This window comes from Plectropomus leopardus, chromosome 18 (assembly GCF_008729295.1).
Source record: "Plectropomus leopardus isolate mb chromosome 18, YSFRI_Pleo_2.0, whole genome shotgun sequence".
NCBI classification, from domain to species: Eukaryota; Metazoa; Chordata; class Actinopteri; order Perciformes; family Serranidae; genus Plectropomus; species Plectropomus leopardus.
The window spans coordinates 8,226,931-8,239,744 of NC_056480.1; the positions used below are offsets into that span (position 1 = coordinate 8,226,931).

Below are 12,814 nucleotides of genomic sequence, written 5' to 3' on the forward strand. Positions count from 1 at the left end.
TCTTTCCTTTAATTTTTTTTTTAATAATTATCAACTAATTTTCTTGTACTTCACACTAAATTCTTGCATTTTTGGGGAGTTATCTCTTCTTAAGCTGCTCATGTCGTCTTCCTATGATTTTGAAAGAAAAAATAGCCAATTAGCTCAGGTTTTAAAGGCTAAACATGTTTCTGTTTGGCAGATTAACTGTCAAATATTTTTTTAAAAACTGCTGAAATTGCAGTACTGTGGTAATACTCATCCCGTATTATTTTTGGTAATTTTTATTAATTCATTTATTTATTTTTAGTAGGCGTCCTTACTATTTGTTTTTTATTCATTTCATTATTTTTATTGTTTTTTTTAAGTTGTCTGTTGCAGTTAAATTTCTTAATACATGTATTTTGTTTTTTGTTTCTCCTACGACGTTTGTTACACTGAATTTGTTTATATGTACTTGTAATTATATCTGTGATTTACTGTATTTTGTATGACTTCAAATACCAATAAAAGACCTTGAGTATAAAAAAACAGCCTCTGTTCGCACATAAACACCAGTAAAGCGTAATTCTCCGCAATTTGATTACAATACTGAAATTAACTGGAACGCTTTGTGATATAACGATGGGTTAAAACATGTAAATTATGACAGTATATACGTAGAAAATAGTGTATTTTACAGTTGATGCCTGAAGCACAGATTTGATGGGACTCTGGTGTCGTCCTGTGACGTACCTCTCAGCAGCCGGTTGTAGGCCTGTCCCCAGGTGTGACGGTGCTCGCTGGTCAGGATGCCCATCGGCTCTTTGTCCGTCTTCCAGGACTGAGACCGGATCCTCAGCAGCTGGCCGTGAATCTGACTCTCCGTCATCCGAGAGCCGTCGCTGTTGTAGACCTCCAGCTGGAAGAACTTTGAAGAAAAAGACACGAGGAGGACACGTTTGTTACATCTGTCCTCTGTGGGTGATGAGAGATGTTGGAGACGTGAAGCTTTCTGTGTTGGTCTGCTGAGACCTGAACGGTCCTCCATACACTGTGTGTGTAGTGTCTCGATGAGTGTTGTTTTCACAGTTTGCATATTTGTAGAGATTAATTTAATCTCTGGGGCTTTTTTTTTTTCAAAATCAACATCAACATCTGCTGCCTCAAACTAAACTCTCGCCGATCTGCAAACAATCAGTAACTATTTTTAACATATGAATATTTGAACATTTGTTGGTTTTCTGGTTCCACTACAAAAGTAAATTCAATATTTTGGGGTTTTGGATTGTTGATCTGAAAAAAAAACATTGGGAAATTGTGAGTGGTTGTGGCATTTATTTATTTTTTTTACTATTTTATGATGATTTTAGATACTAAATTGATTATTTGGGGAAAAAATAAGAGAGGTAAGAGAATTTAAACAAGCATTAGCAGCAGCACTGCTTGGGTTTAGATCTGCAACAATTAGTTGATTATCATCTTTTTTTCATTTTACTTTGACTGTATTTCTCTTTTTTTTGTTGAATTATATTTTTGTGTTATTTTATCAAGACATTGTAAGTTTTTATTAATTTACTTCTTGTCTAGTTTTTATTTAGTTTTTATCCCTATTTTATAATTTTCATTTTATCTTTTTTATTACACACTGTTTTATCTGAACTTGGCCTGTGTTTAATGTTTTTATTTGGGTTTTTTTATGGTATATTTATTGCTCTTTTAATGCACTTTTTTAATGGCTTTTTTATTTGATCAGGCCTCTGTTTTATTTAATCTCTTCACAAAGCGCTTTGGTTAAAGTTTGTCGTTTTAAATGTGTGCTACAAATATATCTGACTTGACTTGAACGATATTTGATAATCGTTTAATTGTCTCAGTCATTTTTGTAGCACGACTGCCAAACATTTCTGTGTTTTCAGCTTTTCAAAAGTGAATATTTGCTGCCTTTCCCTTTTTTCCAATACTTTTTGACACTGAGAAAACCAAACAATTGACCGAGAAAATAACAGAAAGATTAATCAATTATTCAAATATTATTATTTTTTATTATAGTTTTATCTGATATGAAGACAAGAGAAGGTGAAATAAAGGAGAAGAGCACAAAGACGTCTCTGAGGCTTATGTTCACAATCAGATTTGTTTTGATTCTTCTGTCTGACCTGCAGCCAAAAATATGTCCAATAAAACAGCTTCTTGTGACTCCTGTTCCCAAGACTTGTTACATTTAGTTTAACTCTTAAGAAACCAATAAACAGGCAGCAAAGTTTAAAAAAAAAACAAAGGTGTGACTGCACAAGCCTCAACACGCCTGCAACATGCCTGATGTAGAACTCGCCGTCCTAAAATTCAGATTAATTATGTTGAGTCAATAACAAGGAAACAGAGAATACACGTCCGACAGCGTCATCTGTTGTTGACATAGCCCACCTGGTAGTTCCTGACGACTGTGATGTGCGTCGGCGAGCGTCGGGAGCGTCCGTGGTGGGCGATGTAGTCGTGTTTGGGACCGGGGATCCTGCAGGAGGAGAAGAGGAGCGGGTAGAGCTCCATGCACAGAGGCTTCCCTCGCATGAACTCCACCGGCAGCTGGCCGCTGAGAGAGAGGCAGACAGACGATGTGTGTTTATGTTAAAATGATATAATTATTATGTTGTTATAGCTGTGGCTGTAAAAGCATAAAGTACGAGAAAATGGAGTGGAATTAAAGGGATAGTTCACCCCAAAATCAAAAATCATGTTTTTCCTCTTACCTGTAGTGCTATTTATTAGTCTAGATGGTTTTGGTGTTATTTGCCGAGTGTTTAAGGCCATAGAGATGTCTGCCTTCTCTCACACGTAATGGAACTAGATGTCACTCGGTTTATGGTGATCAATGCACCAAAAAATGCAGTTGAAAAGCTCAAAAGAAATATCTCTTATCAGAAATCGTGACCCGGTTACTGAAGATAATCCACAGACCTTGTTCTGAGCTGCTTCATGTTGGAACTATTTTCTTCCTACTAAACTGCACCCGCCAACCGAACTACCTTGCAGAAGGAGGACGCCATTAATGTGTACATCCATGAGTAGATGTACACTTCCTTCTGCACAGTGATACAGTTGACAGTTGTACTTCGAAACAAAGAAAAAAAGTGCCTACATGAAACTGCTCACAACAAGGTCTGTGGATTATCTTGAGTAACCAGGTCATGATTTCTACTTTTGGGTACTTCAAGTACCACAAGCCAACAAAAAAAAACATCTCCATGGCTGACATCTACAACACGTGGCAACTTGCGCCAAACCAACCATAAAATTAAAAAAAGCACTACAGGTAAGAGGAAAAATATGTAATATGTAGTATTTAGTTACTTCCAACTACTGGTCACAAATCTGACAAAAAGCTGAATGTATAAGAAACCCCTATAAGAGTTTATTTACATATATTGCTGTAGGAGACATTGTTGGATTATTGTTATTACTGACGCAGGAACATCTGAGGCGTTAATGTGTAATTGTTGGAGGAGGAGCTGACCAAAAAAATGGTTCCTGTCTTAGGAACTGACGTTTTAATGTTACTTTCTGTTTTGCATGTACTATAGCTACTTAAGTATTTTCTTCTTATTTTGTTTTCTACTTATATTGTTGAGTTAGGGGCGTTCCAAGGCACAGCATGCAGGATGAGAACGGCAATTTATGAAAAAGTAGAGTCAAGGTACAAAACCGAAAGGAACAATCCAATAGAAAGAGACAAAGATAACAGATACAGCGCAAATAAAAAGCAAATATAGGAGGTGAAATGCTAAGCAGACAAAGCTGGACTTGGCTTTTACTCTAACTTTTACTGGTGTTACTGTAAATAAACAGCAACCTACCATTTTTGCTTAGTATACCTACTGGTAAATGTAAACAGTCACATTCAGATACTGTTTTATGTGCATGTGAAAGGACAGACTGTTTGTAGGTCTGGCTATTAAAAAAAAAAAAAAAAGGGAAACACAAAAAGGAGCTCCAGGAAAAAGCAGAACTCAGCCAAAAATACTACAGTTCATCCCGATTTGAGGCCAGAAGGGCGGGGTTCATACTGTAACACACTTACAGATTACAAAATCATAAATATCCTGATACTGTTGCTCTAAACAGACAGAAACAAAGACTTTTAGAACCATAAAGGGTTAAAAGGCACACATGGCAGAGACGCTTCAGTGGTGAGCTGCGGGCTCACAGAGATACTGTTTCAGTGTTGGCAGATTTAGATTTCAGCCCGGCCGAAGGATAAAGCACTAAAATAGAAACTAGAGAAAGTGACTGTAACACGACAGATTGAACAGTTACTGCAGCACTTGAACAAAAGTTTACGACAGTTTATAGTTAATAACCGGCTCTAAAGACCGCCGCAGATAATTAGCAGCAGATTATTTATTTGCTTGTAATGAGGTTACTGTAAATCCTGAATAATTACTGTGTTCATCCCCGCAGAAAAGGAGCATTGACAAAATGCAGAACTGTGCAACATTTAATCTGAGCTTCAATGAGCTTTTTATCCTGTGGTGGAGTTTACTCAAGGACTGTATTTAAGTGCAGTTTTAAAGAACTTTGCATGAGTATTTTCATTTTATGGCATTTTATACTTCTACTCCATTACATTTTAGAGTGAAATATTGTACCTTTTGTTCCATTACTTCATCTGATATTTGAAGTTAAAAGCTATTGTCCGTATTTTGCAGATTATTCTTCATATAAAACACACGATGATCCTCTAAAACTTGGCACACTGTTTAGTCAAAACAAAAATGCTCTTATCAGTTGATTTAGTCTGAAATCGAGTTGGTTTTTTTTTTGCAGCCAAGTGGTAAAATTCAGCTCAACCATGACGGACAAAGACAAAAAAATGCTGCTTATACTTTTATACACAAATGTACATTATCCAATAAAATATGTATAACACTATAAAAAGGACCACTAAACACAATAATACTGTTTTCACTTTAAAGAAGTATTTCAGTGCTGGAGAGATGGTCTTTTTTTCACAAAATAAGGCTGTCAATGCAGTAGAAAGACGCAATAACTTTTAAAATCGGTGCTACATGACCAGAGAAAACAGAGAAAAAGAGCTGTGGTGTTTGCTTTTTTCAAGAGGTAGAAAACCTACAACTACCACAATGCACTGTGTCGCACCAGACCAATCAATGAACCAACGGACGGCGGCATCACTCTGCTCCCGTATGTGATTATACGCTGCAACGCGGCATCGAGCGTAACATAACAACATGTGTCAGCAACGCTTTCTAAACAATAACACGGCATAATCCCGCCTCAAACAGACACACACACACACACACACACACACACACATACAGAAAGCTGGTTGAAAAACAGCGATGTGTCCCTTTAAGTAAATGATTCTTCTGCACTCTCACTTTAGTGTAATTATGAATTCAGGACTTTTCCACTGTCTCAATATTAATATTACTGAAATAAAGGATCTGAATTTTTCTTCCACCAGAACATTAACTGCTTTATTAACGAATCAGTCAAACTTACGTGTTGATTTTGGCCTTGAAGTCCAGAACAGCTGCGATCAGTTTGGATGCAAACCTAAGTGGAGACAAACATGGTGTTTTATCATGTGACACAGCAGGTTACGTGCTCTATTTTCCACGTGCACAGGCGGAAAATTCATCACTGCACAAAACAAACAGTTCATATTCAGTAACACCTGCTAAAGGTGTTAAATTACACCGAAAACAATCAAACATCCAGGTTTCCCACACATTTTTATCAATGAATTTTCTAAACTTTTCCATAATGATTTACTCCATTTCCATGACTAAGTAATTTAAAGTGGGTAGGCCTAAAAAAGTGCTCTTTGTGAATAGCGTTAGCACGTACTATCCTGCAAATTAGCCATTCCTGCTGTCACATGTTGCATATGCATATAGACCAGAGCTGTGCAAAACATCGATGCTGCGCCCTTTTTTGGAGGATAGAAAACCAAAAATCAAACAGTCAAGCATTGGTGCGCTAGATTTTAAATACAACGTATTTCGCGTAATGTTAGACATGTTTGGGGAATTTTATGGACATAATGTAAACAGCCAAAAAAAACAAACTTAAATTCAAGGCTTTTCTAAAACATTCTGGTAATTCCAAAGTATTTCATCACCTTTCCAGGAATTTCATGACCATAACAACTTTGATCATCACAGAGGTAACTGCAAGAATTTTTAGCAAAATGTCCAAAATTTAAGCTCGACAACAGTCAAATTTCTCATTTTATAGGCAGATTAAAAGCTGCAGAGTTTTCTCAGCCCACACAGGAGCAGGCAATCAGACTATAAAGTCCTAATGACAAAAAAGATTTGGACAAAACATATAAATAAACAGGTGTGCATCCAGATCATGTTTAAAGGTCAACATCGTGACTGAGTGTCGTCAACGGAAACAAACACACAGCACTGAAATACACACGTGGACTTTGTCTAACTAACAGTTAAGAGATTTTTGGGGGATATTTTTAACCTCTAATGGTCTGATACTGATAGTTTAAAAATGTACAAAAAACAAATGATCATCTCAGTATGCCTCAGTTGATCGAGACCTTGATAACGAATTAGATGACTGATCAACTAACAGGGAAGCTGAAGTGTCATAAAATGGTTTTTCCGAGGTGTAATGATCGCCATTTATTGCCTATTGATAAGGTGAACTGTACTTGCTAATGATAAAAAATATGTTACAGACTCCATGGCTGCTGCCTCGCATTAAAGCAGCAACAAGTGTTCATTCTGCTGCATTTATGTTGCTGTAGTGTGTATGTTGTTGTTGTTGTTGTTGTTGTTGTTGTTGTTGTTGTTGCTGACTCACACTAACTGGCTCCTCCAGTCATTATAATCTCTCCTGGGCAGAGAGATAGCCGGGTTCGAGTGCACAGGCAGCGGCTGTCTGCTCTCCAAGTACGCCCACTGCACCCACCAGGGTGAGATCTACACACACACACACACACACACACACAAAGGATTGACATTCAATAAATATGATTATACATGTGATATTTGGTCTTGACTGGGCAGTTATATGTACGACAAAATGATAAAAACTTCATTCATTCTTCAATTTTAAACACTTTTTAACTATTTTAAATTTTATAAAAATGTGTTTTCAGACCCATTTTTTGTTGTTGCCAATTTTCAAAATCCAAACTGATTTCTGAGATATGTTATCTATTATTTTTAATAACTCAGTATTAATTTTCATAGTTTGTTAGTGTTGCAAAATAGGGATTTTGTCCTCTAAATTTTGTCACAAATTACTGAATTAGCTTGAATAAAATAAATAAATTACGTGTCTTAGGATTGTATATTTTAAGGCTTTTTTAACTGTTTTTTTTACTTTTTTTCTTGTTGTATTTTGTGTTTTGCAAAAGTTTTTCTGTTGCTCTTGTGTATACAATAAATCTTTTCGTACTTACAAACACTGAATTATTAAATCAATTTTTAGTGTTGAAATACTCATATTGTGCAGCTTTTTCGAAGCACGCACACAGTTTTGCTGAGAATTTATAATTTTCTTTTGAAGCCTCTTTCTTTGATCAAATACTTGATCCACAGCAGATTATCTTACATGTATTTATTATTATTTTGAGTCATCGGAGTCAGAGTTGACCTTTCAGTGAGAGCTGTAGAGCAGGTAGGGTTTTGTTTTTTGGCACCACCGCTTTAGCCTGACATATTAAAACACCAAACAGCAGCTCTCTGAGCTGTAAACATGCCCATATCCACGTCCAACATCTGTCACATCTCCCACACGGACACAGCACACACAGACCCAGTTCTTGGTGTGTCTGGCTCTCTTCTCCAGCCCCTCCTGCAGCCGCGCACCGAGGCCGCCAGGCCGGCCAAACTCCTGCACCATCCTGCGGGTGTGGCTGAGCTCCTCGGGGGGCAGCAGGGGCTCCAGGGAGCTCAGATAAGCCTGCAGGGTGTGAGCCAGAGGGGGCACCGGCTGCGGGGGCACAGAGGAGGAGAAACACAGCTCCTGCCTCAGTGAAACCTGGAAAGAGATGCAGGAGTGGAGGAAGTATTCAGATCCTTTGCTTAAGTAAAAGTACTAATACCACCCTGTGAAAATACGCTGTTACAAGTACAAGTCCTGCATTGAAAATGGCTCTTAAGTAAAAGTACGAACAATCAGGAAAATGTACTTTACATATTAAAGGTAAACATACCCTGTGCAGAAAAATCTTAAACACATACAAACATTCAAAAACCTGAACATTACATTTTTTTAAAAAAAAAGAGTCAAAATTATCAAAAAAAGAAAGACCATCCAAAAATTCAAAATAAAAAATAGAATAAAACACTGCAAATGTCAAAATAAAAAACAGAAAAAAACACACCAAAATTTGACAATATTTAAAATAAAAACAGAAAAAACACCCCAAACGTCTTGAATATTTATCCAAATACTTAGCAATTAATTTTCTGCAAATCGACTGTTTAATTCATCAACTAACTGTTGCAGCTGTAATCGTCTAAACTTTTTGGTCATTTAAATTTTTTTTTTAATCACATTTTTTTATAAACTCTTTTTGTGTTTTTTATTCAAAAATCTTAATTTGTAAAGTAACTAAAGCTGTTAATAAACAGATAAATGTAGTAAAGTAAAAAGTACAATACTCCCTCTAAAATGTAGGAGTAAAAGTATAAAGTGGCTTGAAGAGAGGATACTAAAGAAAAGTACAAGTACCTCAAATTAATATTTAAGTAAAGCACTTTTTTACATTCAACCACTGAAGAGAAGGACATACGTTTAACTGGATTTCTGCATAACGTGAAGTGTAATGCTTTTATTTATTGCACTGCAAACTTCCTGAATTAATTTTTTAAGTTAACCACAGTGGTGGTGCAGTAACTCTGCATGTCAGTGCGATGATTTCCATGAAAGTTTGACTAAAGGCCAATTAAAGCAGGGAACGACTAGGGCGTATTAAAATAGGAAGTGTGCAGATATGATTGTGGAAACACGATCAGCTGCCTGTTACTCATTTACCAGCTCCGCTGCTATAATAACCACACTGTATGTCAGGATATAAACCAACATGTCAACTCATGAGTGAAGTCCAAAAACAGAAAACGCCTCACCCGGGACAGCCATGCCCTGCAGGTTCCTGGTTGTATTTTCCTCAAAATCATGCTTCCTTAAATCAGTAATCCACGCTGCTTTGCATCTATGTTACAAAAAGCAGCTTTGGCTTTATGTCCTGCTAACTTTTTTGCACGATCTGCACCGAGTCAGATCGCCAAAGTGAAGAAGAAGAGACTCTTCCTCCTACTTTTCGTCCATGGTGGGAGTAGATTCCTCGTCGCTCGACGGATCCTAGTTTGAAAACATCGGTGCATGAGGGAAAAAAGTCAGCCCCCTCCGTATTTGGTTCCTCTAACCTGCGAACATGCAAAGATTCACGTCCTTAACTGACGCTACAAGCCTGCACACGTGTTGACGTAAAAATGTCTGTGTAAACAGCGACGTCACCGAGCGTTGAGACATCACTTGCAATACCGCATCTGTCCGCAGGGTGTCGCTGTTTCTCCTCATGAAACCCTGGAGCGGTAGAGACTCATCTTGTGGCGCTTTCAGAAACCTTTCACTTAGTATTTAAACATTTAAACTCAAAGCAAACTGGGGCAATTTCTTTCAAAAATACGCAAACAATGGGAATTAAGAAATTAGAAATTTTCCATAAATTGCTAGGCGTTTGTAAATTTAGAAAAGTAATTTTTTAAAGGCTAGGGGAAAAACTATATTTATAATGATCATAATTACACATTTATAATTATGTGTTTATTGTAGCACTTTCTCATAATCCTTTTTTAAAAATGTATCATTATTGTCTTTTTCTTTCGTTTTTGTATATATATCATGGTCATTATTTCAAAAGAAAAGTAGTGACAAAGAGCCAATGATTGCCTTGAAAAGCTTATTTTCATCTGTTTTTTCTATTAATAAACAATACAAAAAATACACTACAATGTTAACATGTAGACTAAGAGCCGGCCTCGATAAACAAGATAATAACAAACATTATGCACAAGACAGTAAGCATGGCAATAAGTAGTGCAACAATTTCTGGTTTCCATTTCTCCCCCCCAAAATTTTTGTTTTGTTTTTTCTTTTATAGCTATTTATTATTTAAGTAGGCTAGTATTACAATCAGCTATCTCTTGGTCATAACAGTTTGTTTTCCCCATCAAATTCATTTTTTAAACACATTGTCTTTACTGATATTGTGCCAATTATCATAATACAGAAGCTTACAAAAGCTGCATCACTTCTAAAATGATTTGTTTATTTAACAATTAATTTCATAAAGGCTACCTCGAATCTGAGCTGTTGTGCTGCTGTCTGTTGTTGCTGTTGAATGTATATATTTCAATATATTCAACAATATACTTCTTTAAAGTATTTAGGAAAAAAAGGAAATTGTAGTCTTTTCCATCACAATAGGGAAACTCCATCTGCTGAGTTAGATCATGTGACACAACTGCAAGCTCCAGAGCAGCTACTGAGAGCACTGTGGCGACTGTTTTGTTTAATATGCTTTCCTCCAAGGCCAAGAATAAACTTTCCATCTCAGTATATTTCATATATTTGGAATATTTTTGCCATAGTTTTTATTCACATTGGATAACTGTTCATCTGTACTGGAAAATAAATTCTGAGGAGCATTTTTGATCAAAAAGCTGAGGAACAGTTATGTACACATAATTTATAAATAAAATGAGACAAAACTGTTTTCATGGATATTTATTATATTTATTCTCTTGAAGCCAGCTTCTTCAACCATCTTAGAAAAAAACTATTTTGCAAAGAATTAATTTTTTTCTTCTTTTACCAATTAAAATATTCATTTACAAACAAGAAAAACTCTGTATATATTGTATTATGAATGTGATACAGCCAAAAGTCAGATAGCAGCTGTAAAATGATGAAGTTAATCTGTTAATTGTTTGTTCTCTGCTCTGTTTCCTCTCAGGGACTTTCACTCACACGCTTCTCTCCACTTCCACGTAACAAAACACAAAATTATACTTTATTTATATCCTGGAGTTGTCATTGTGAACAGTAAGGCTTAATTAAACCCCACAAAACACACGGACCATCCCGCACACATTGCACCAACCCTGTTCTTGCAACGTTCAACACCCACTGAGAGGAGTTTTTTTCCCGAAAAAAAAAAGGCTTCAAACAAGACAAAATCAAATATAAACTGATCTTTATATCATCTGTATGAGCAAATCCAGCAGGCACATGAAACCAGATGATATAAACATCACTCTTCTGTGCTGAGGCAGATTTAAATATAGAAAGTAATTAAGAAACTATCAAATAAACTAAAAAATAAAATCTTATCATAACATTGCATAGACAAGTGATCCTTCAACGCCCATCAGTGCACACCCGAGGGTCTTATACAATATGTACCATATTTATACATTCACATTTGTCCCCCAGTTTCCCTGAAAATAAAACCAGGTGATATATTTTCCCCAGTAAACACTTATGTTCCACTGCATAAATCAAACTGTACATTTCTTCCACAACGCTCATTCATTCTGATGCTAATTACAAACACCATTGAACAAAACCATAAAAATCACGTAATATCGCTCAACAAAATGTTGGTGATCTTGTCACATGGGCAATTTTGGCGAAGTTGACTGGCTTCTACCGAGGACAAGACTCATCTGGAAGACAGAGAGACGAAAATGGAAGGTAAATAAGGTGAATCGAGGATTTCTATTCTAATTTATTTTACATCTTTGGAGTTGACTTCATCCCATTCACCAACAGCGACATTTATGGCTTCCTGAGGACCATAAATGCAACCATACCGTTCCATTTGCTCTCTAATAACATCCATTTCTAACACGCATACTTTTTTCACTGCTGCATTTAAAACCAATGTTTTGACAGTTTATTTTTTCCGCTGAACTTGTCCACACTGCTGAAGCGCTAACATTTGCAAAAACTCTGAAAACTGGTCAGTTTTTTGAAGGCTAGTGCAGTTTTTCTTATTGTCGATAAATCCCATAAAAAGACCAAAGCTAACGTTGAACGTCCGGTCACACCATTGTTTAAAATGAAAAAAATTCTCAGCAAGATCTGGCCTTGGGGGTCTAAAATTTAGGAAGCGACTGTAGCTTATTAGCTGTGGTACCATTGCCTTTTAATTAGCATCCTCTGTCATAATATAAACTGTTTCACAAAAGAGCAAGCAGACATGAAAAAGGAGTCAGTGGTACAAAATGTTAATTATTGCTCATTACAGGTCTTTTCAAAATAAACTTGTTTTCACAAGAAATGTACAGTTTAAGAAATAAGCTAAAACAGGCTCTGGCTTCACAAGAAAAATAATAATTCACTGTTGATTTGGGTGTTTTCCTGGGATTTGTTGACAATAAAAAAAAGGATCCGGTAGAATATCGACAGACATGTAATTTAAGAAAAGTTTAACACAGTGAAAATGAACAGAATAGAAAAACCATTTCAGCCTGAGTGAAGTCCGAACCTATCGACAGTTTCACAGTGAGACATCAAAACAATCTGAATCCATAATCTCACTCATCACACGTTGTGTTTTTTGAGAAGGGGGTGACACTGACCCACTCTTAGACCCCCTCCTGTTGCAATCCCCATGTTCCTTGTGCTTTTGGACACAATCGGTCCTCCGTCCACTTCAGCCTCCTCCTGCGCCTCGTCTCCCTGCAGCCTGTCGATCCTCCACAGGTCGTGAGGGTAGGGGGTACACGCCAGCATGGAGGTCTCTGATGGGTACTCGCACACCTGCTCCAGCTGGTCCTCGTCAAAACACACC

General features: G+C 36.7%; 1 protein-coding gene across 1 annotated transcript in view; it reads right to left on the reverse strand.

Annotated features, from left to right (window-relative positions):
- The window catches only part of LOC121958150 (carnitine O-acetyltransferase-like), a 10,674-nt gene extending 1,280 nt beyond the window's left edge, over window positions 1–9,394 (reverse strand). The window contains exons 1-6 of the mRNA XM_042507022.1: window positions 9,081–9,394; window positions 7,765–7,989; window positions 6,805–6,923; window positions 5,482–5,535; window positions 2,386–2,551; window positions 715–889 (exon numbers count right to left, since the gene is read on the reverse strand). Coding sequence (XP_042362956.1) covers window positions 715–889; window positions 2,386–2,551; window positions 5,482–5,535; window positions 6,805–6,923; window positions 7,765–7,989; window positions 9,081–9,131 — 790 coding nt within the window. The 5' untranslated portion in view covers window positions 9,132–9,394. The remainder of the gene's footprint in view (window positions 1–714; window positions 890–2,385; window positions 2,552–5,481; window positions 5,536–6,804; window positions 6,924–7,764; window positions 7,990–9,080) is intronic.
- Between the last annotated feature and the right edge of the window lie 3,420 nt (window positions 9,395–12,814).